Source organism: Chelonia mydas, chromosome 1, assembly GCF_015237465.2.
Source record: "Chelonia mydas isolate rCheMyd1 chromosome 1, rCheMyd1.pri.v2, whole genome shotgun sequence".
Taxonomy (NCBI): domain Eukaryota; kingdom Metazoa; phylum Chordata; order Testudines; family Cheloniidae; genus Chelonia; species Chelonia mydas.
This window is the reverse complement of record NC_057849.1, coordinates 238,250,103-238,270,917: the sequence shown is the minus strand read 5'-3', so window position 1 is coordinate 238,270,917 and position 20,815 is coordinate 238,250,103. Positions and strand designations below refer to the sequence as shown.

General features: G+C 45.1%; 1 protein-coding gene across 2 annotated transcripts in view; it reads left to right on the top strand.

Annotated features, from left to right (window-relative positions):
• Positions 1–20,815, top strand: part of CACNA1C (calcium voltage-gated channel subunit alpha1 C) — a 708,026-nt gene that overhangs the window by 573,658 nt on the left and 113,553 nt on the right. Inside the window, exons 16-24 of one of the 2 annotated variants that reach the window (XM_043540183.1) lie at positions 1,581–1,695; positions 2,871–2,991; positions 3,099–3,168; positions 6,130–6,262; positions 9,170–9,299; positions 14,668–14,727; positions 14,869–14,928; positions 18,652–18,758; positions 20,670–20,757. In XM_043540183.1, coding sequence (XP_043396118.1) covers positions 1,581–1,695; positions 2,871–2,991; positions 3,099–3,168; positions 6,130–6,262; positions 9,170–9,299; positions 14,668–14,727; positions 14,869–14,928; positions 18,652–18,758; positions 20,670–20,757 — 884 coding nt within the window. The remainder of the gene's footprint in view (positions 1–1,580; positions 1,696–2,870; positions 2,992–3,098; positions 3,169–6,129; positions 6,263–9,169; positions 9,300–14,667; positions 14,728–14,868; positions 14,929–18,651; positions 18,759–20,669; positions 20,758–20,815) is intronic. The other variant, XM_043540181.1, reaches the window with a different exon arrangement.

The following is a 20,815-nucleotide window of genomic DNA, read 5'->3' as shown; positions in this document are numbered from 1 at the left end:
AAGTAGCATGTTTTACAGATTACATTTTATGTGAGATCCTACATTAACTCATTTATACATCAATTTGATAGAGAGATCCTTTCATTTATTACAGTCTACTTGTATAACAGATATAAAAAATGTATACCCTGTTATCTATGGGTCTGAGCTGGTGCTGAGCACCCTCAGTACCCATTGACTTCAGGGGGGATTAAAGGCACTGTGTACACTCCAGGAGTTATTCAGCACATTGCACAGAGGGCCCTGTGTATATGAAACACAGCTGTCCTTTCCATTGAGTTTGCATGAAGTACACGACTGTAGATCTGTCCCAAATCCCTGTCTGCTACTAGTTCCTTCTGGTTTAGTTTGTGTTCCCCTAATGGATGATCCCCTCCCCAGAGATGATACATTTTTCCTGCTGATTCTTCTACGTGATCACCTTGTAGACTCAGCCCAACTCCTTTGACCTTTCTTCATAATTTAGATCTCTCAGACCCTGGTGTCTGACATCTCTGTTGCCCTGTGCTGCCCTCTCTTCAAAGTGAGATAATGCAATCCCATTTATCTGAAGGTCGAGGGAGGCAGTCTGTCATCTTAGAAAAGGTTGCAATTCAGGTCCCACTGTAAACAGTGAAAAGGAAAACATCAGCCAGCTTTGCAAGCCAGCTGGCTTTGGAAGGCTGCATTTTGGGCCCTTGACCCCACAGCACAGTGAGAGTCCAGGAGGAGGGTTCTGTATATTTACAATACAAGCCTTTAACTGGAATTTACTTAAATAGGATTATGCTATAATAAGAACCCACACCAAGGAATTCATAAGAGAAGCTCAAATTCAACTTTGTGGTATAGGGGGTCTCTGAACAGTGATTGACCTAGACACAAGGGAAAGGATGGAGCTACAACTCCAGCTCCACATTTCCTAGCTTGTCCATCCAGGCCCCTCAAGGTATTTGAGCGTGATTGCTTTGTACTGAATACCTTACATGCATGGGCTTACGTTGGGACTTGACAGAGCTGCCAAATGATTCCCTCAGCACTCAGCTATAATGAATTTCACTTTGGTCCCCTTAGAGATACACTGCTAATGACAATGCTATCTGTAATGTCAATTATGGCCAATCAAGTCTGTGGGGAGACCTTTAATGAGGTTGTTCACTTCAAGTACATAGGCCAAAATTTTCACAGGCAGGTGCCTAATGTTACGAGGATCTTGAATACGTATTTAGGCTCTTAAAGAAAAGTGGCCTGCTTTTTCAAAGGTTGAACCTGTGTGCAGTTTCCATTATCTTCAGTGGGACTTGGGGTTGCTCAGCTCTTTTGAAAAACAGGCCACACTTTGAATTAGATGCTTACATATGGATTTAGATGCCTAACTTCAGGAAGGCAGGTTTGAATGTTTTGAAAACACAGTGTATTGTGTTAGCCTTGGGAGGGTAGGGGAAGGGGTATGTATATGTGTGTGTGTGGCCTAACCATTTGTGTGAGATCTGATTGCAGCTTGCTCATTGGAGCAGACTGGCATTTCAGGTGATCAGGGTTCTCGCTGTCCTGGTCTACAGTTTTCCAAGCCCGTTTTCTTTACGGAAATACACAAACAGATATCCTGCTGAATGTATTTTTGGCCATCGCTGTGGACAATCTTGCCGATGCAGAGAGTTTGACATCTGCTCAGAAAGAAGAGGAAGAGGAAAAAGAAAGGAAAAAACTAGCTAGGTAAACCCATTTATAGCTATCATTTTCAAAACTTAAGTGGTTGAAATGAGGGAGCAAAAGGAAGGCTTTAGCGTTACCGTGCTGCATGGCTGTGTGGGGAAATCCAGCTATTAGGGGGACCCTGAGCTCGCTGTTCCTTGAACTACCTGGGCTGGGAGCATTGTGTAGCTGATGCTCAATGAAGGAGGCTGCCTCGTTAATACCCTGAGACGTACAGTTTAAAGCAGGTCACTAGCTCCTGTGGCTGGGATAGTGTAACCAGAGAGGAGGCATGCAGGGCGATGGGGCTTGTGCAGTAAACATGGTGTTGGAGGAGGAGAAGAAGTAGGAAGTGATAACAACACAGTGACCCCATTTGAGCTACCCTAATATTTTCTGATCCCCACCCCACCCTCAATGGTTGATATTTATTAGGGACAGTCTCAGCCATTACTTCCCAAGACCAAACATTCAGCCACTTTTTCACCTGTGATGCCACATCCCCCATTCCTCCTCCCAGTTCCTGTGGTGCTTCTAAGGACTCCTGGTAAGGGTGAAACTTCACTCAGACTTTCTCCTTTCCTCCTGGCTGTTGGCAGCAGGGAAGCTTGATGTTCTGTCACCGCCTGTTACTTCTCCCTGTCCCCCTATCTTCTTCCTGGTTGCCTGGAGAGGGGAGCTGCTCTGATAAGCTGATCATTCTGCAGGACACCTTTGCAGCTGGCAGAGTATTCCTATGATCAGGGCTCTATTTGCCCTGCCTAAGAGCAGGCATAGCAAGCAGAGCACGTATAATCGGCAAAGACCATCAGACTGCTGGGAGCCATATTAAGGAAAATCTGCAGGCAGCATAACTCAGGATCATAGCCTAGGGGTTGAAAACTATTCATACAGTATATGTGATTGGTGGGAGTTGGGTGAGTGAAGAGAAGGCCTGTGGTCAAATCCCTAGGCCTGTGGTCAAATGTACATACACACACACACATATACATCACTAAGAAGCTCTGCAGATACTGTCATTGATGCTGCCTTTCCAGCCAATAGAAAGGAGGAGCCTGCTGGCATATATGCCGGATACAGAATGGAGATGCCAGCTGATTATTGTCATGTTTTGTACTGCACTACACTAAATTTCTGAAAGGGAAACCCCTTTTCCCCTTTGTAAATGTTTGCTTTTTATCCTGTTGAATTGTTAGGACCGCTAGTCCTGAAAAGAAACAGGAGATTGAGAAACCAGCTATGGAGGAGGAGACAAAGGAGGAGAAAATTGAGCTGAAATCGATCACTGCTGATGGAGAGTCCCCACCTACTACCAAGGTCTCTTACCACCCAATGTGCTATGAGCAGTTCAGATTTCTGAGGGAACAAAAAGTCAGGGCACTGTCTGACCAGGGCTTTGTCTCTGTCTCCTCTGTTTTTGTCAGATCAATGTGGATGATTATCAGCCCAATGAAAATGAAGAGAAGAACCCATATCCTACTACAGAAGCTCCAGGTACATCCCATCCCCTTTTCCTTACCACTGATCCATGAAGGAGAGGCTCTAGTTCCTCAAGTAATAACAGTTCGATGATATTGATTCAAATTATTTTTATTAATATAATTATCCAAGTTCTGAGATACCTCAAATTTGTGTCAATGGCTGATGTGGTCACAGCAGCCCCCAGGATTGGGGGGGCAAAAAAAGTGAAGTAAAAACACTTCTCCCCTCACACTCTTTGGTATGCCAGCAAAGCTAGCCCTAAATATGAGTGAAGAATACAGATTTTCCTGACATGATCAGTTTTCCAAAAACTCGTGCTGCCAATTGTTGCTGGTGATGTTATCAGGGAAATACTAACAGATCAGGTGCATGGTTATTTGCTGTTGTATTGTACCCTTTATTGAAGTGAAGTGAATTGTATGGTAGTTCCCAGCATTGTTCTTCTCACCCTTTTTGAAGATTACATTTGCTCTTCTTCAGTCCTTGGTACCACTCCTGATTTTAGTGATTTGTGAAAATGGTAGCTATTAGCCCTGCAATTTCCTGGCTGCTTCTCTTGGGTCCCTCAAATCAAAAAGCAAATCAGAAAGGTCAGGTGATTTGAAATTTTTCATATGTTCAGGTATATTTTTAGGAATCTGTTATCTATTATTAGACCAAATTTACTATCATAATCTATTAGAGAGACAAGGTGGGTGAGGTGATATCTTTTATTGTACCAATTTCTGTTTATGAAAGAGACAAGCTAGCTTGTCTCTTTCACCAACAGAAGTTGGTCCAATAAGATGTTACCTCACCCACTTTGTTTCTCTGTTATCCTGGGACCAACATAGCTACAACAACAGTGCATATAATAATCTATGACATTCTAATCTATATGGTTTTCTCATTCTGTTGTGTGAAACTCTGACCCCACAGAACCCATTTGTGCTGCCACTCCATGCAGCAGCTGCCTAGGACAATTGGTTCTCAGAAACTCTGGTCCAGGGCTTCCCCTGCCTATTAGGAAGTAATTATTCCAATCACTTGTATTTCTCCCTCCCATTTATCAGCTTCCTTGTGACCACTGGACATTATGGGCTCCTCGTCCTCTTAGCTAACCAAGCCTGTTGTGCTACATGAGGGGCCATGTGTCCATATCCTATCCATCTGAGACAACACCTGATCTCAGACCTCTTTTTGCCCACTGCCTGCATGTGGATGTACTTTAGCTGTGCCTAGACTGCAGTACTCCAATTTTCCTAGATGTTATCTTTTCTCATCTGCAATCAGCTGTTTCTACCAACTATCAATCCGTGGCTTAATCTCTTAATTCCAGTGATCCTCTCACAGATGCCATCATCCCAGCCTCTAAAATCACTCATGCTCACCCAGTGCCTGAAAATTATTTGAAATGGTCATTCCATGTGTTTCCCCACTAGCTGTACCTTTATTCTTAAAACCTCCCCACTCAATCTTCCATCAGCTTCCCCTGCCTCACTCCCACAAACTTCCTTTTACAGTATCTACTACACAATCCAGCATCAAACCTCATCACCACTGGTCCTCAGAGCACTTATTATGCAACTCACCACTCTGCCCCCTTCCTCTGCTGAGTCTCCAAAACAGATCAACACAATCAATGAGTTTACATATAGTAGAAAGATTATGATGATGATGAGTGATTCTTCAAGGTAAAACGGTGCAAATCTTCCAATGTAGTTCAGCTACAGAAAAAATTCAAATCCCAACTCTCAGACATCCTGTGAGATCTTGGGCAAGTTGCTTAACCTCTTCCTCAATTTCCCCATCTTTCAAACAAGGTCATCTACTTATCTATCTCATAGGAAGTTTGTGAGAGTAAGTTCATTAATATTTGTCAGTAACTTTGAAATCCTCAGATGAAAAGCACAAAAACGTGCCAAGTGTTACAATTACAGTATTATTAAAGTCATTAACCTCACCACTTACTTTCCTTTCCTATACAGAAAAGCACACATGAAAGAATGTTTCTTAAACCCATAAAGCATGTGAAAAGTATAAACTTCCAGTGTATTACAAGATACAATACAATAGAAACATGAGCTGTTACAGAAATAAACTTGTTTAAAAAGGTACATGCTCTGTGTACCGAACGCAAACATTTATCCAAAACCCTCTGAGGTGAATTCCTGCTAACGGCTGCTTTTCTCCTGTCCCCAGTAGCTATGCACCAAGATTAGGGTATGAGCTGATTCATCTGCATTTTCTAATGTGTTGAAAGCCCAGCCAAGCACAATGACTGGCCCTAAGGGAAGGAGAAAGAAAGCAGGATGTGGTGCTAGAGTCTACCCAGAATTTATCTCATTTTGTGTGGGCCAAAGAAACTATTTTATTAAAGTAGAAGTGCCTCATAGGCGTTGTCTGGAAGATGAATGTTGTTGTGTGTAGCCAGTAATCTCTCCCATCTTTCAGCATTTCTACCCATCTTACTAACTAAATGAAGGGAAATGCTATTGCACCATGCACAAAGCAACGTCTGACTTCAGCAAGGACTTGAAATCCTCAAAGGGTAAAAGTTCTCTTTCAAACCTTCCCCATAAGGCCCCAAGACCTCATCTCTGCATTTCTTCCTTGTGGGTTAGTCACTGATCTGTGCACTGCCTGCAGCTTTGCTTCGTAGGAACTTGGTTCAAGAGTTTTACCTTTGTCTCCAGCCTTTCGATTCTTCTCTCTCTTGAATTCTAAAAAATAACAGTTCTGAGAACTTCTGACTGGTTTTCGACAAAGCGCCCATCCCTAGTGTTTTCTCAGTGGCACACTCACTCATCTTGACACAACCTCAGGCAAGGTGTTGGCTCTGTGCAGGGCTCATATAGTGCAAGAGAAGAAGTTTCTAGCTGTAGTTCAACCCAGAGAAGTAACTGAAACTTCTGGGTACATAAAGTGCTCTGCACTCAAGTGAACCAGTTACTGCTACTCCATAGCATTAAAAAACCCAACTGTTCCTTCCAGCAGAGGAAGAGGAGGAGGAGCCTGAAATGCCTGTCGGCCCTCGGCCACGCCCAATGTCTGAACTGCACCTCAAAGAGAAGGCTGTGCCCATGCCGGATGCCAGTGCTTTTTTCATCTTCAGCCCTACCAACAGGTACTTGATAAGTTGCTGTGCTGCAGCATTCCAACCATGAAAGGCAGGTCAGATCACCCGTTTGTACTGGACCCCCAAGAACATGCTGTGCAGAGCTTCCTGGCTTCAGTGACCCAGTCAGTCCTGCAGAACCCCCTGCTTGGAATCCCAGCTGGAAAACTCTGCTCTAGGGAGCTCTATGCCAGTATCGCTGCCTAAGGGGAGTTCAGGGCACCTAGAAAGTTTGTAGGAGAGGCAGGTCATGAATACTTTGTGTAAAGGGGTGTCACCCTCCTCTTACGAGTCCCCCTCCCTGCCACCCCCAGTTGAGTGTGTGCAGTTTTTCTCCATTTCCTCCACTCACAGTACCCCCTGTCAGCCGCTGAGCTCATCGGGTGGGTCTTCCAACCAGGCCTATCTCAAAGCACTCAGTAATGTACTGCAGCTCTTCCCGGCTCAGTCCTTTGACAGTCCAACAGGGCCCATCACAGTACCCTCAGTTGATTGTATCTCTGCAGCCCTCCACAGGCTCAGTCCTCAGTCTGACCAACAGAGTCTATCTCAGTACCCTAGTTGGCCAGCTTATGTGTGAAGGTTCCTACTCTGGGATGGAGCAGTGCCCCCTGAAGACTCTTCGCCTGTCGTTTAGTCCTCTGACCCCGGCTCTCCAGCTGGGTCAGTCTAAGTTCAGCCCACTTCCTGCCCCACAGGGAACAGGATACTGAAAAGTGGACGGAGGAGGGGTGCTCATGGCTCCACAGAGCAGGGCTGGCCTGTTGGGGAGCATTCAGCACCAGCACAATCTCTCTGGTGTCCGTCCTGGGGAGGTGTGGGTACTCACTGCCCACTACATAGGGCTGTGGTGCTCTGAGCCACATTCTAGCCCACAGAAGATCAGTACCAGTCTGACCAGCACAGGGGCTCTGGGGTGACCTCCACCAAAGTTGAAAAGAAACCTGGGCATTAGAAATAAAATACATAAAATAGGGGGTCCGGAAAGGTTGAGGAATTGGTACAGCATCTACAGCCTTACATCTGTTTGTCACCAGTTCAGATAATTTGTGATCAACAGCCACTGAAGGGCATTACCATTTGAAAGCTGCTTGGTGGCCAGTCATGTGTAGAATAGGTTGATGATCAGATTAGGCTCCTAATACCACAAACCTATTTTATATAGATGGCTGTAAAGCCATCAAATGCCAATGATTACCAGTCATTAGGGACCGGCTCCCATTGAAGTCAATGACAAAATTCTCACTGATTTCAGTCAGAGTAAGATTTGGCCTCCTGGGTTGAGTTGGTGAATTAGTGAGGAAAAGCTACTTGTATCATTAACAGTTCCCTCAAGTCCTCTCTTCTCTGCCCTATTCCCCTTTGGTTGGAAATGTCAGTAATTGCATCCATCAGTATTCTTCCATTTATGTTAAAAAATATCATCCTCACACCCTGGGACAGTGCTAGGACTTTGGAGTCTAATTAACAGATGGGTTTCCTGATGTACCATATTGATGCACAAATAACATCGGTGCAAAAACCAGGTCCATCTGGCACCAAGGAGTACGTGTGGTGCTTTCTTTGGGTGGGGGTGCTTAGTTATGTCAGACACACATAACTAAAGACATGTGGCATGATTGTGCCAAGCCCTGCATGGGTGTGCAAAGGGGAAAGGGCACAAGAAACCTCATCTCTCTTGTGCCCCAGTGCAGGGGGTCCTTGTGCTCTCCTGAATATAGTACCATATGAGGCTAGTGCCATTGGTGGCACTAGCTTCTCCAAAGGGAGTGGGAGACCATGGCTGTCACAGAAGGGAAAGCATGCTGTGTCCTTCCAACAGTGTATCAGTAAGCATGCTTGCCTGATGCACAAGGCCTCCCAGAACTTCCACCGGGGCATTGTGTAGGAGCACAGTCCCAACATGAGGCTGTGTCATAAAGGTGTGTGTGTGTATATAGCAGGCAGTGGGGTAACAGCAGTCAGGACTCTTGGATTCTAATTCTAGCTCTGCTGCTGACTCACTGTGATTTCTTGGGCAAGTAATGTAACCTCTGCCCCTCTCTGGAAAGTTGATCTACTAGGCGTTGGGGGTGTTATAAACAAAAAAGGGACCGAAATAAGATAATGATGCTTTAGTCCTCATTCTTTGTAAAGGGCTCTGAGATCTCTGCACAGAGGGAGCTACGGAGGTGCATAGTAAACTGGGGGAGGGCACTTTTCCGTTTGACTGGAGTCTGTTTTATTTCTTGCCTGCTAGGTTCCTGCTAAGGGTAAGAATTGCTTTGTATTAGGCTGAGCTTCAGCAACAAGACACTGCCTGGCATGATATTATGCCCCTAGAAGCCCCAACTTGTGCCTGATTTCCTGTTATTGTCTGAGGCAAGGGTAGTGACTGGAGTTCCTCTAGCACCTCTCCAGAGAAATTCCAGTTCCATCTCGGGATCCGTGGTAAATGAAAAACATGTATGGAAAAGAAGCTAAAATATCCTCTGAAGTAGCTAACCTCTTAACTGGGTTTCTATCTTGTTTAGTTCCCTTTAATTGAGGCAAGTGGTGTAATTTCAGGGTGAACCAACAGAAGGTCATTTATTTTAGAACACAACTAAATCTGAATAGGGACCCAAACATATGTAAACAGAATGGCTGCCATCCTCTCTTTCTTTCATTGAAGCACCAAGGGCCCAGTCCTGCAAGGTGTTAAGCATGTCCTATGTCTCCCTGCATGGCTCAATGGGAGCTGAGGACACTCAGCACCTTGCAGGATCAGGTACAACTGCCTGGACTAGCTTTTTCCCCCACTCCTGGGTCAGAGGGGCTTATGCAGAACACTCTTACAGGTACAGACCCAGCAGCAAAAGAGGAGGAGTCCCACCCCTTAGCTCTCTCTGCAGCTGGTTCTGATGGATAAGGTTGTGTCTTTCCTCTCTCTTGCAGGTTTCGTCTCCACTGCCATCGAATCGTTAATGATAACATTTTCACCAACCTGATCCTCTTTTTCATCTTGCTCAGCAGCATCTCCCTGGCAGCTGAGGACCCTGTCCGACACTACTCCTTTAGGAACCAAGTATGCCTCCCATCCTTCCTCCTTCCCTCACAACATGTTAAGAGTATGATTCAACCAGATCATGAACCCATGCCAGAATAAACTAATAGCAGTGCAGAGAGGGCTGTATAGAAGACTTCTGGGGCTGGCTTGAGTAGGCCAAGGGAAATAAATGGGCTTGCAGAGAAGGCAAGCCAGGGCAGAATTTGGCCTCAGATCAATATCACAAGCATCTGCTAGGGAAAGGGGTCAAGAGCGAAGGGAGACAAAATGTTTTCTATTGGGATTTTGGGTAGGGCAGGTTACAATAAGACTAGGATATAGAAGCATATGTTGGATTTCAAATAATCCTTCATTTTTCAAGCCCTTTTGGAACTTCAGCTCTCCTGCCATGTACCTGCCTTTCACTTGAGAAACTCTGGGCCTAATTCTGACCTTCCTTATACCGGCATAAATCAAAAGTAATTATCTTCAGGTCAGTGCAGTCACACTGTTTTGAGGACTACTGAGATTAGAATCGGGCCATCGGCATTTGAGTGCAGGCTGTAAAGCTAAAATCAAACTGGAGATAACCCCCATAAGTGTGTTAAATGCCTTTACTGACCAGGCTGTGGGGGTCACTCAGCCCAGAAATGCATTCTAATCTACCATTCTGAAAGCTCTTATTAGCCCTCATAGACGTTCACTGCTTTCCTGAGTTTGCCTCGATTATTCTGCGTTGGCACAGAACCCAGAAAAGTCAGTGGTTGTGTGTGAGACAGCATTTTGGAGCCTTTCTAGTCTAGTTCTGGAAGAGCTTGGAAGACTTTGACAGTAGCTAAATGTTTTGTAAACCTTGTTAAAGCTTAATTTAATGCTGAATGTTCAACTGTCCCTCAAAAACACACACACGCACAACACAAAGTCTAGTTAGTGGAGGCATAGTACATGTTCCTGGGTTTATCTCAGCTTTTATCATAGTTTTGCATTTCACCTTTAAGGAGAGCACTGAAAAATATAATCTGACCTATGTGATTGATTGCCCATTGGTGCATTGCTGAATGTACTTACTATGGAGGCCTAAATGCATGTCAATATATGTTGGCTCTGCAATTGACATACCTGGGGCAGTATTTCCACAGAAGCTCTAGCAGAGAGCTGTAGCTAAAGGGAATCCAACAGTTACTACTGGATGAAGAGCTGGAGGTTTGGGGCAAAATCTTGTCTTGCGTATTTGAACCCAGTAATGTTGTATGAAAATCTCTGCTTAATTTTTGCAGGTACAAGTTTTTAAAATGCATCATATAAGGGGACACTGGCAAGATGTTAGGGTTGCGAAAGTGACCTGCCTTTACAGTATGACAGTAAGATTGTACCCTGCCCTGCACAAGGTGAAATTGCAAGCAGCCTAACTCCCTTTCTGCATCCACACAGGGACAACACATTCTGGTCCATGCACTATCCTGTGCACCAGAACTCTGCAGGGCTATTGCCACTCTTGGCAACTCTCCAAAGTGGGCAAAGTTGAGTAGGGAGACCCTGTCTCTGCACTGGCCAGTGGAATGGACCATACTTGCCATCCTAGGGTGGAGCAGTGGCTGTGTTCTCCCTGTGTTCCCAAGGGCTTGTGCCCTGAATGCACAAAAGAAATTTGGTGCCTAATTCCCAATTTTGGGACCGTTGCAATGCACAGAAGTCCTGCTGAACCATGGAGGTGCCTAAACTCACTCGGCACCTAAGTTTTTGCAGTAAAACTTCTCTACACACCCAAATTTCTGTTTCTGAGCATGCGCACTGCTGCCTCCCTCTAGGCATCTGGGCGCCTTTCTCCCACCTAAGCCCTAAAGCAATTCACAAATGGTAAGACAGGCATTCAGCTGCCTAAGTCATGTGCAGGGCCCAATCCAATAGGCATCCCACTCTGGTAAATTCCTACAAAACAGCCAGGAGGCGGGGAGGACTAGGACCTCCCTCATATGACTCTTTGAGACAGACAGAGAACATACTAGCACAACAGTGACCTGATAGCCCAGAGGTTAGAGCACTCACGTGGGAGACCCAGGATCCAGTCCCCCTGCTCCAATGATTCATTATTTACCCAGAGTTCAACAGGAGAGACTGAGAAGCCCCACATCAGAATATCCCAGAGCCCAACAGTTAGATCACTCACCTAAGAGGTGACAGATCCCTGTTAAGATCCCTTTTCCCCCTCAGGCAGAAGGGGAACTTAAACCAAGAGTCTCCCACATACCAAGTGAGTACCCTAACCACTGGGCCAAATAATTATGAGAGAGCTCCTTTCCCCCCAACACACACATCCTCAGCTTCTTGGTAAAAGAGCATAGGCACCTAATGCCAAGACAGGGTTCACAGCTGAGAATCGTTAACAGAGATAGGTGCTTCCCTGCAGCCGGGACTTATGTTCCTATCTCTGAGACAGGGATGGACACACCCCTGTCATCGGCATCTCCCATTGGCTAGCTGAGGCCTGCCTAGCATACTGGCTTTTGTGAATCACAGGCAAAGGTGCCAACTTCTCCCTATTCATTTTAGGAGCTTAGGTGCCTAACTCAGGCTTTGAGAATTGCAGTGATTTCATAGGCGTCTAACAGTTAAGCATTATGTCACAACGCTGAGTGTCACAACGCCTAACTCCCTTTGTGCATTCAGGCCCATGCCTCTAGGACAGGGGTGGGCAAACTTTTTGGCCTTAGGGCCACATCGGGTACAGAAATTGTATGGAGGGCTGGGTAGGGAAGGCTGGGGGAGGCTATGCTTCCCCAAACAGCGAGGCATGACATGGCCCCCACCCCCATTCCAGCCCCCCGGAACTCCCATCCCCATCCAACCCCCATGCTCCCCACCCCTAACTGCTCCCCAGGACTCCTGCGTCCTATCCAAACACCCCTGCTCTCTGCCCCCTGACCATCCCACCGGGACACCCGTCCCCTATCCAATCCCCCCTGCTCCCCACCCCCTGACCACCCCTGGGACCCCACCCCCATACAATCTCCCCTGCTCCCCACCCCCTGACCACCCCCTATCCAACCCTCCCTGCTCTCCCTGCCCCACGTTATCTGTGGGTTGGGGGAAAAGGGGGCTCAGTCCTTTTCCTGTGTGTTTCCCCTGCTCGTTTGGCTGCTCTCCCTGGCAGTCGGGCAGGGCTCACTCCTTGACTGGGCTTGGCTGCTGGGGACAGGGGCCAAGCATGCTGGAGATGGAGGGGGGCCCCGGTTTGCTCTTCCCCTGTCCCTGGCAGCAGGGCCCAGTCCCCTTGACCACCCCCCTGAAACCCCCCCCGCTCCTCGCCTCCTCCCCGGAACTCCCCCTGACCGCGCCGCCCTGGAGGAGCAGGTCTTGCCGTGCTATAGCCATGCCTCCTAGCCGGAGCTACAGCCATGCTGCCCAGGTGCTGGGGGAACTGTGACTGCGAGGAAGGGAGGGTAGCAGAAGGGGAGGGGCCAGGGTCTGTCCTCCGCCCCACTCACCACGCTGCCGGGGAGTTGGGCTGGCTCCTCTGCAAGCCTGTCCTGACCCCGCTCCCTGGCAGGAGCTCGGGGGGCCAGAGGGAAGGGTCCTGCGGACCAGATGTGGCCCGCGAGCTGTAGTTTGCCCCCCCTCTGCTCTAGGAGCTGCACCTCCACACCAACCCCAGCACCAAACAGCCTGTGCCTTCAAGGCCCAATTGAGCCCTATATAATTATATACTTGAAGTGAGAAGTCATTCCAGCCCAGCAGGATTGTTTTGACTTTAATTTGTCCCTGGATAGAATACCTTTAAATAATAATAAACACACCAGCTGGTATAAGACCTGCCAGTAAATAAAGCTGCATACAGAGGTAACCTGCAGTCACTTCCTTCAGGCACAACTTTGTTTATATGTGAAACCTGTGCTAGATGCTGCTTTTGGGCCAGATTCGCCAGTGTGCTCCAGCTGCCTTGTACAGCTCTGGTGAGGCAAAATGTCTGCAAACCCAGCTTAATCAACCAGTTTAATCAAGTTTATATCTGCTTTGTAGCACCGGAGTGATGCAAAGAAGCCAGAGGGTACCAGTGAATCTGGCCCATTGATTATAAAATTATTCTACTGATATAATAATCAACTGTCAAAACCCCAGCAGACTGGAATAAGGAGGACATTTCCAGTTATAATATACCAAAATTAATGGAGGTTGTATTTGGGGCCTGAGCATCCTTGAAATGGTCCTTTTCATTTTCAAGTTACCAAGACACACATGGTCAAACCCAGCCTGACTTCCGTGGAATTCTCTGGTTCAAATTCAGCTGTGACTCATAGTGGATTATTACATTCTGAGTGTAAGTTGCTAGGTAGTGTAACTTGCCCCTGTTTGACAAATGGGCTGGACTCTGGTCTTATTTACATTGTATAATCCAGTGTGACTCCACTGGATGCAATAGTTACTCTATATTTACATGGTACAATAATAAACTGGAATCTAGCCAATCATCATAAATTCTGCTACATTTACACCATGTCTAGATTTGACCATAAAATCTAGAGACAGGAAAGATCTACTGTGTGATGCAGTCCATCTCCCTGCCATTGAAAGATTATGTTTACTATTTCTTTGTCCAGTCCGCTTTACATTTGCCAAGAGATGAGGCTTCTACCACTTCTCTTGGGAGACTATTAAATGTAAAGCTTAATCAAACTAGCAAGAGAGTAAGCCAAAGAGAAGACATTCACAATTTGCATGGCTAATAATGCAGTTGAAAGAAAAGGGTTGGGAGAGTGCAGGAGATTTGACTCTGACATGGATATTCTCCTTCGTCTCAAATATATAGGGTCAAATTCTGGTCCTGCTTTGGGTGTCACTTTACACCTCGGGACCTGCCGTTCTCTCTTGTGTCATTCTAGACAAAAAGCTATGATTATGTTTAACTTGCAAATGTATATGTTTGTTATTCCCCCAATTCATGACAAATCAGCATAGAAAAAAAAAGAGCAATAGCTGCCCCTGAACAGCAATTTGGAGCCTTTTCCCCCTCCATTGTAAAGGACGCCGAAAAACTTGAATGGAAGTTAATAAAAAGAAATCACATGTTTTCCACAGAGAGACCAGATATCCTTGTACTCTCCATTTGGAAATGTCTTTGGGAAACCCTTGAATTCTTTATAAAATTAAATTCAATTAAAAAAATATTATTTTGCCTCTGAAGCCACATGGGATTGTAACTCACAGCAAAGATTTCATTAATATGCTGCCTATATCCTGTACCAAGAACTTCATTGTATTCAACAGGATGTTCTCACCAAACCATTTCCCATCTATTCCTTCCTGCCCTCCTATTAAAAGACTTGTGCATTTTGATTCTGAATGGTGATTTCTCATTCCAGTGATCACTCACTGATCTACCCCTCAACCCCTATTCCCTTTTGTTTTACAGATTCTCTTTTATTTTGATATAGTTTTTACTGTCATTTTCACCATTGAAATTGCTCTGAAGGTAAAGTCCCCATCTTCTCTTCCATTATTATCTGTCACTTATAAGCCTACTAGTTCTCTGCCACTATCTGTTGCTAACACACATGCCTGTTTGTATTGGGTCACGCTCAGTACCACTAACCCGATTGTGCTTATTTTTCAGATCCTAGGCAATGCAGACTATGTCTTCACTAGTATCTTTACATTAGAAATTATTCTTAAGGTAACCAATCTGAGCAATACACTTCTCTCTCTTTCTCTCTCGCTCTCTCTGTCTTTGTATCACTTTAAATCCCATTGTTATCTCCACAGACAGGATTTTCTTTTGTTTTTTAGCTTATTAGTAGTTGTCTAAGCTTCTAAACAGATCTTTTGTCCAATTTTGATATTCAAATGGCATTAGTTATTTAAGGCCAGTGTCAGCATGATGCTGCATTGGGGAGTCAATATGAAGGGATGATTCTCTCAGGAAATATTACACAGGGACAAGAAAAGGGCAAACAGGCCAGAAATTTACCCCAGCAGTTGCCAATCGTTTCAGGACAACAGTACATGTGTACCATACTAAGAACCATGAGCATGCAAACCTCTCACGTTTGGAACTCACACTGCAGAACAGCACTGTGCGAACCAGTGCCCTTCCTCCCTCACACAGTTTGGCACGCCAAAACCCAAAGTGAAGCTCTGAGTTCTACACCATCATGAGACTGAAGTTTGTAGCAGCCAGAAGTCCCTTGTGGCTCAATGGGAGACAAACAACAGAATTCCATAGGGGCCTAGCACAGAAGCTTGTTGTTAAGGTCTGGAGGAGGAGCCTAGAATACCAGTCACTAAAGAATGAAGGCCCATAACTGGGACGGGTACAGGTAGTTGAAAATCTCTGATCCAGAGACTGAAACTGCCTGGCTCAATACCCCCTTCTGATTTTTCAGGGGAACACCCTGGCCACGAGGAAATGGAACAGGAGAATAGTTTGGCAATGAAGAAAATAAAAATCTGTTGCCTCTGTCTTAATTCTCATTTTCCCAAAAACTAATATTTTAAATAACAGTAATCAAGCAATGTCCTGGCTTTCTAGATGCAGGGTTCAGTTGGCAGCTTGCTTTTTACTCAGTGAACTGGTTTTAAGCGCTGGCGGATGGCAGCGTTCTCCTTGGAGCTGCTGAGATCTCATAATTCAGACAGCTAATACAATATCCAAATGAACACTGGAAGGGCAGGATGCTCCCTGAATGTTAGGAACTGGGCTTGTCTGTTTGGCTTCAAAGCACCAAAACCACAGTGCTGTCCAAAGAGGCTCACACTTTTTGTTGTGCTGCTGCATGTAGTGTGTGTGCCCATTAAATCTATCACCCACAAAAAATAACATGTTAAAAAGGAAAGCAGCAACATTAAATATAAGTTTAGTCCAATCTTTAGCTCTCTGTACAAGAACATTTGACTTGATGGTAGTATACCACCAATGGCCCAGTCCCGCTCCCACTGATATGAATGGCAAAGCTTTAATTGACTTCAGTGGGAGTGGGGTCAAGTCCCAACGTTTTATCTAACAAATCCACTAGCAGAGTGGTCTGTTTTCCCCTGGAGGAGTAAACCTTCTAGTAACTATTTCTGGGATTCAGTCCTGGTCCCATTGAAGTCAATGGCAAAACTCTTGTTAAATTCAGTGGAACCAGGATTTCAACCCTGGGCTTTTTCCAGGTGTAACTGATAGGCGAGCAGGGACTGAGCACAGGGTTAGGAGTTAGGAAATCCTGAGTTCTAATCCTGTCTCTGCTAGTGTCCCGTAGTTTGACTTCAAGACAAGTCACTTAATCTCTCAGGGCCTGTTTCTCCACTGTCTTGCATCTTGTACAGTCTTTTACATGAGCACCAAGTAGGTGTAAAGAGTTGCCTTGACTGGACAAGCACAAATGACCATACAAAGCTCAAGACAGTGGAGAATTTGTAATATGGGGCCGATAACACTTCCCTACCTCACAGTGTTGTGATGACCGTTAATTAATTAATGTCCGTACAATGTTTTGAACATATAAAGTGCTGTATAAGCAAAGACTATAATTCTTCTTTAAAATGGTATTGCAGTTGTTTTGGTCAGTGCCACAGATGGAAAGCAGACCCTGGATTATACACTCTTTAAGTATCTTCCCTGAATATAGTGAAATCTTCCAACAGGCAGTAAAGAACCACTGTTCATACAATACTGAAACCCGGCAGAGCGTCCCACCCTGATTTCAATGGTGTCTTCTTTCTTTCAAGATTGCCATACAAAATACAAGCAGTAAAGGGCATCTTTACCACCTTTGTCATGGCAAGAACCCTCCCTTCCCCCAGTCAAATGTGTCCATAAGTATAAATTCTAAATTGAGGCCAGAGTTTATACTTTCTTCCCTTCTGAGTTCTGTCTGACTGATTGATTGGTAGGCAGTTCCTAATGCCATGGATGTTTGGTAAATAAAGTCATGCACTATATCATGCTGTCTTCAGCGCTCCTTTGACTGGAATTGCCATGGATAGCCAGGGCTGGAAACTGCCAGGAAGTACACTATCTGGACTAATAGCAGGAACCAGAGAATCCGTATAAGTTTGTGTATCCTTCACAATCCAACTGGACTTAGCCTCTGATTGTTCTTCTCCTGCTTTGAGCAGCATGGTTAAAGCTAATCATTTTCAGAAACCGCAATGCTAGTCTCATCTAGTTTTGAGATGGGTCTTGCCTATAAAATTCAAATCAGGGTCTGAACTTTCCCAAAAAGATGCTCCCTTTCTATGGGACAGAGGGAATTCTAAGGTTCCAGAACTGTTTATTGACAATGTAAATAGAGAGAGGTTTGAACCAAAACTCCAGGTCTAAAAACTTCTGGACATCCCAAAGTTAGAGGTTTTTAAGCCTGGAGTTTTGTTCAGACCCATCTGTATTTACACTCAATAAATACAGTTCCAAAGCTGGAAAATTCCACCTGCCCCACAGAAAGGGAACTTTTTTTTCTCGGAATCTCATTGTTATCCAATAGAATACACCTTCTGGGGCAGGGAATCCCTCATACCGGAAGTAGAATTTTAATGTTCCAAGAGTGGAAGGTGCTTCAGCTGACTGTTCTCCCTAGTACAGAAGCTTTAGTCACATTGTCCCATAGAATCTTTCCTTAGGATTTGTGAGAAAGGAACAGAGGGAAGAGAGGGGAAATATATATGTTTCATTTCTTGAACAAAATTACAGGGACCAAACTGGGGCTGAACTTGAGGGAAAGCAAGTAGAGAGGACACGGGATTGAGTTTCTGAATCTAGGGAATGAACCAAATAAAAAGGGAATTCTGCCTATTGTTTCAGCCCTGGCCTAAATCATAAAATCCCCAAGTGATTCAGTTGTTGTTCTTACTCAGAGGGAGGAGGTCTCAGCTGTCCACTCCAGATGGTATTGCCCGGGAAAATATCCCAAGAAACAGTCCCTTTTTATGTAATATTTTTATTCAGCCTAGTCCTGGAAACCTTTATAAAATGCAGGCATCTTAGTCATAAGTGCCTTGCTATTAAAGATAAAGGGGAAGGCATTTGGTTGCAAAGAGTTGTTTTTGCAAACATTCACTGTGTTGCTTTGCTATTTCTAAGTGAACTTTATGTTCTCTGTATGCTCTAATTCTAAGGAAGAATTACTGTTGGCCCCAAATGAGCACTCGCTCCCCAGAGGGGCTGGACACTGGCTTGAAACTTTTCCTCATATATTCTCATGATAGTTATTTTACCCTGTCTCCCACTTCATTTTCTTTCCACTGGGACCCAACCTGTCCACTGGGGTTTTGAGGTAAAATGACTGCTGCATTAAAAATATTGCCCTTCCTTAATATATACACCTTGAGCACCACAAGTTGGACTTGGTCTGAGAGATGGTCCCTGAATAGCTGCTAATGGCAAAGTTTGTTTGTGTCTCCATGTGCCTCCTCGCAGATGACCGCATATGGAGCTTTCCTCCACAAAGGCTCCTTCTGCAGGAACTACTTCAACATCCTAGACTTGCTGGTGGTCAGCGTGTCTCTCATCTCCTTTGGGATCCAGTGAGTGAGCCATTCTTGACTGAGATAATTTACTGGTCTGTTGGGAGGGCGGGAGGGGGAGGGGAGGTACTAGATGGGTTATGTTGGCTTGTCTGTACAAGATTTTTTTATTTTTTACACTCCCCTGAACAACAACAGTCTTCTTGAAGCCTCAGAATTGTTTTCCAGACTCATTCAGCAAGTGGCTTATACTAACATATAAGGCTCAATATGAATTGGGTCATGCTGTCTGTCGGTAATGACCTGGAGCAGGAGATATCGGAGATAGCAAATGAAAGAGAAGAGTGTAGTCCAGTGGTTAAGATAAGGAACTGGGAGTCATGAAACTCTTGGGCTCTCCCATATACCACCCTCAGTGACTCAGTGACTCCTTCTGTAAAATGGGATAATATAGATCTACTTCACAGAGGTGCTCTTCCTTAAGGAATGCTTGCTAGGCACTTTGAGAGCCTAGGGAGAATCCTGCAAAAAAATTATAAAGTTGTTGTTGTTGTTACCCAAACACTCCTTCCATAAACGTTACCAAGCGTATGGAACCACTTGGTTCTGTTAGAAGCCAGGGTAATTCCTATATAACAAGAACCCAGCTGATCCTGAAGCAACTCTTCCTTGTTCCTATTATGCGAATAACAGCTTCCTTAGGGCCTGATCCAAAGCCCATTGAAGTCGACAGAAACATTCCCTTTGATTTCAGTGGGTTTTCTATCAGCTTCTTAATAACTGTTCAGTGCTCATTTTGGTGATTATCCACAGCCCTTGAAGAGCTTGTTCAGGCTCTTCATATGCTAGCAAAAGGAGAATGTTCCCAAAAGCTGTAGGCAGGGGCCTTACACCATACAACTGCAGGAGGGATTCTTCATGAGGGGCTCACTCCTGCACGGTGCTGACTCAGCACTCTGCCCTAGATGTAGCAGAGCACTCATCCACATGCTTAAAGTTAAGCACATGAGTAGTCCCACTGAATTCAAGGGGACAATTCATCTGCTTAAAGTTTAGTTCATGCTTAAATGTTTTGCTGGATCAGAACCCAAACGCTCAGCACCTTGCCAAGTCAAGCCCCAGGTTGGATGAGGAACCTTTAAATTCATGAGACACCAGGAATTAACTGATGTGCTCCTTTCTTCTGTTAGCATTTCAGTGGTGTGCTTCTTTGTGCCCTCATCTTAAAATGTCTTGCGGTGATTGCATCTTGGCACCGTTTTCCACTGCACGTCTGTCGTGTATTTGGCAGCTTGTCCTGTTCGAGAGAGCCCTCCCTGTGTTCTGATCGTTTTGTGAATACAATGGAGATAGCTAACGCTAGTGGGATGTACCCTTGGGCTCCGATCAAGAGGCAGGGCCCATCAGTAGGGTAGCTTCCCAACCTATCTCAGTGCTTTCTGAAGTGCCTCCTAAAAGCTCCTTCCTTTCACAGAAAGTTCTGAAACATGGCTAAAGTTACATTTTAAAAAACTAGATGTATTCTGAGGAGAGTATCTACCATTCTTGATGTCTCTGAATTATATATTTATTCACAGCAAGGACGCGGTTCAAATGAAATGATTTGTAAGGAACTTGCTTGTGTGTGTGCGCACGTGCACCACTGCCCTCTAGTATACTAAATCACACTATGATAATCTGTCATAAACCCTATGCTACCAACAGCTAATGGAGATTCTTCTTTAGCCAAAATTGAAGTAGCCTATGCCTTTGAAGCAGAAGGTACCGAATTCTACCCCTGTTGCCACCTTGATGCTTTCAGTGGCATGGCATGCAGCAAAGGGATGACTCTGAAGTGTTCGGCGGCCTTGGATTTCTTACAGTATTTACAAATGGGAAATTGTTGGTGAAACTCCAGAATCCATCTGTCCCCTCAGGTAGGTCACTTCCTATTGCTACTGTAAAAGCTAACGTACTACTACTCTCTTCCAGGTCCAGTGCCATCAACGTAGTGAAGATCTTACGTGTCCTGCGAGTGCTCAGACCGCTGAGGGCCATCAACAGAGCCAAGGGACTAAAGGTTAGAGAAATCCTGATCCCCACAAGTTGTTCTCGAGGCTAGAAACCCAGGTTACTTC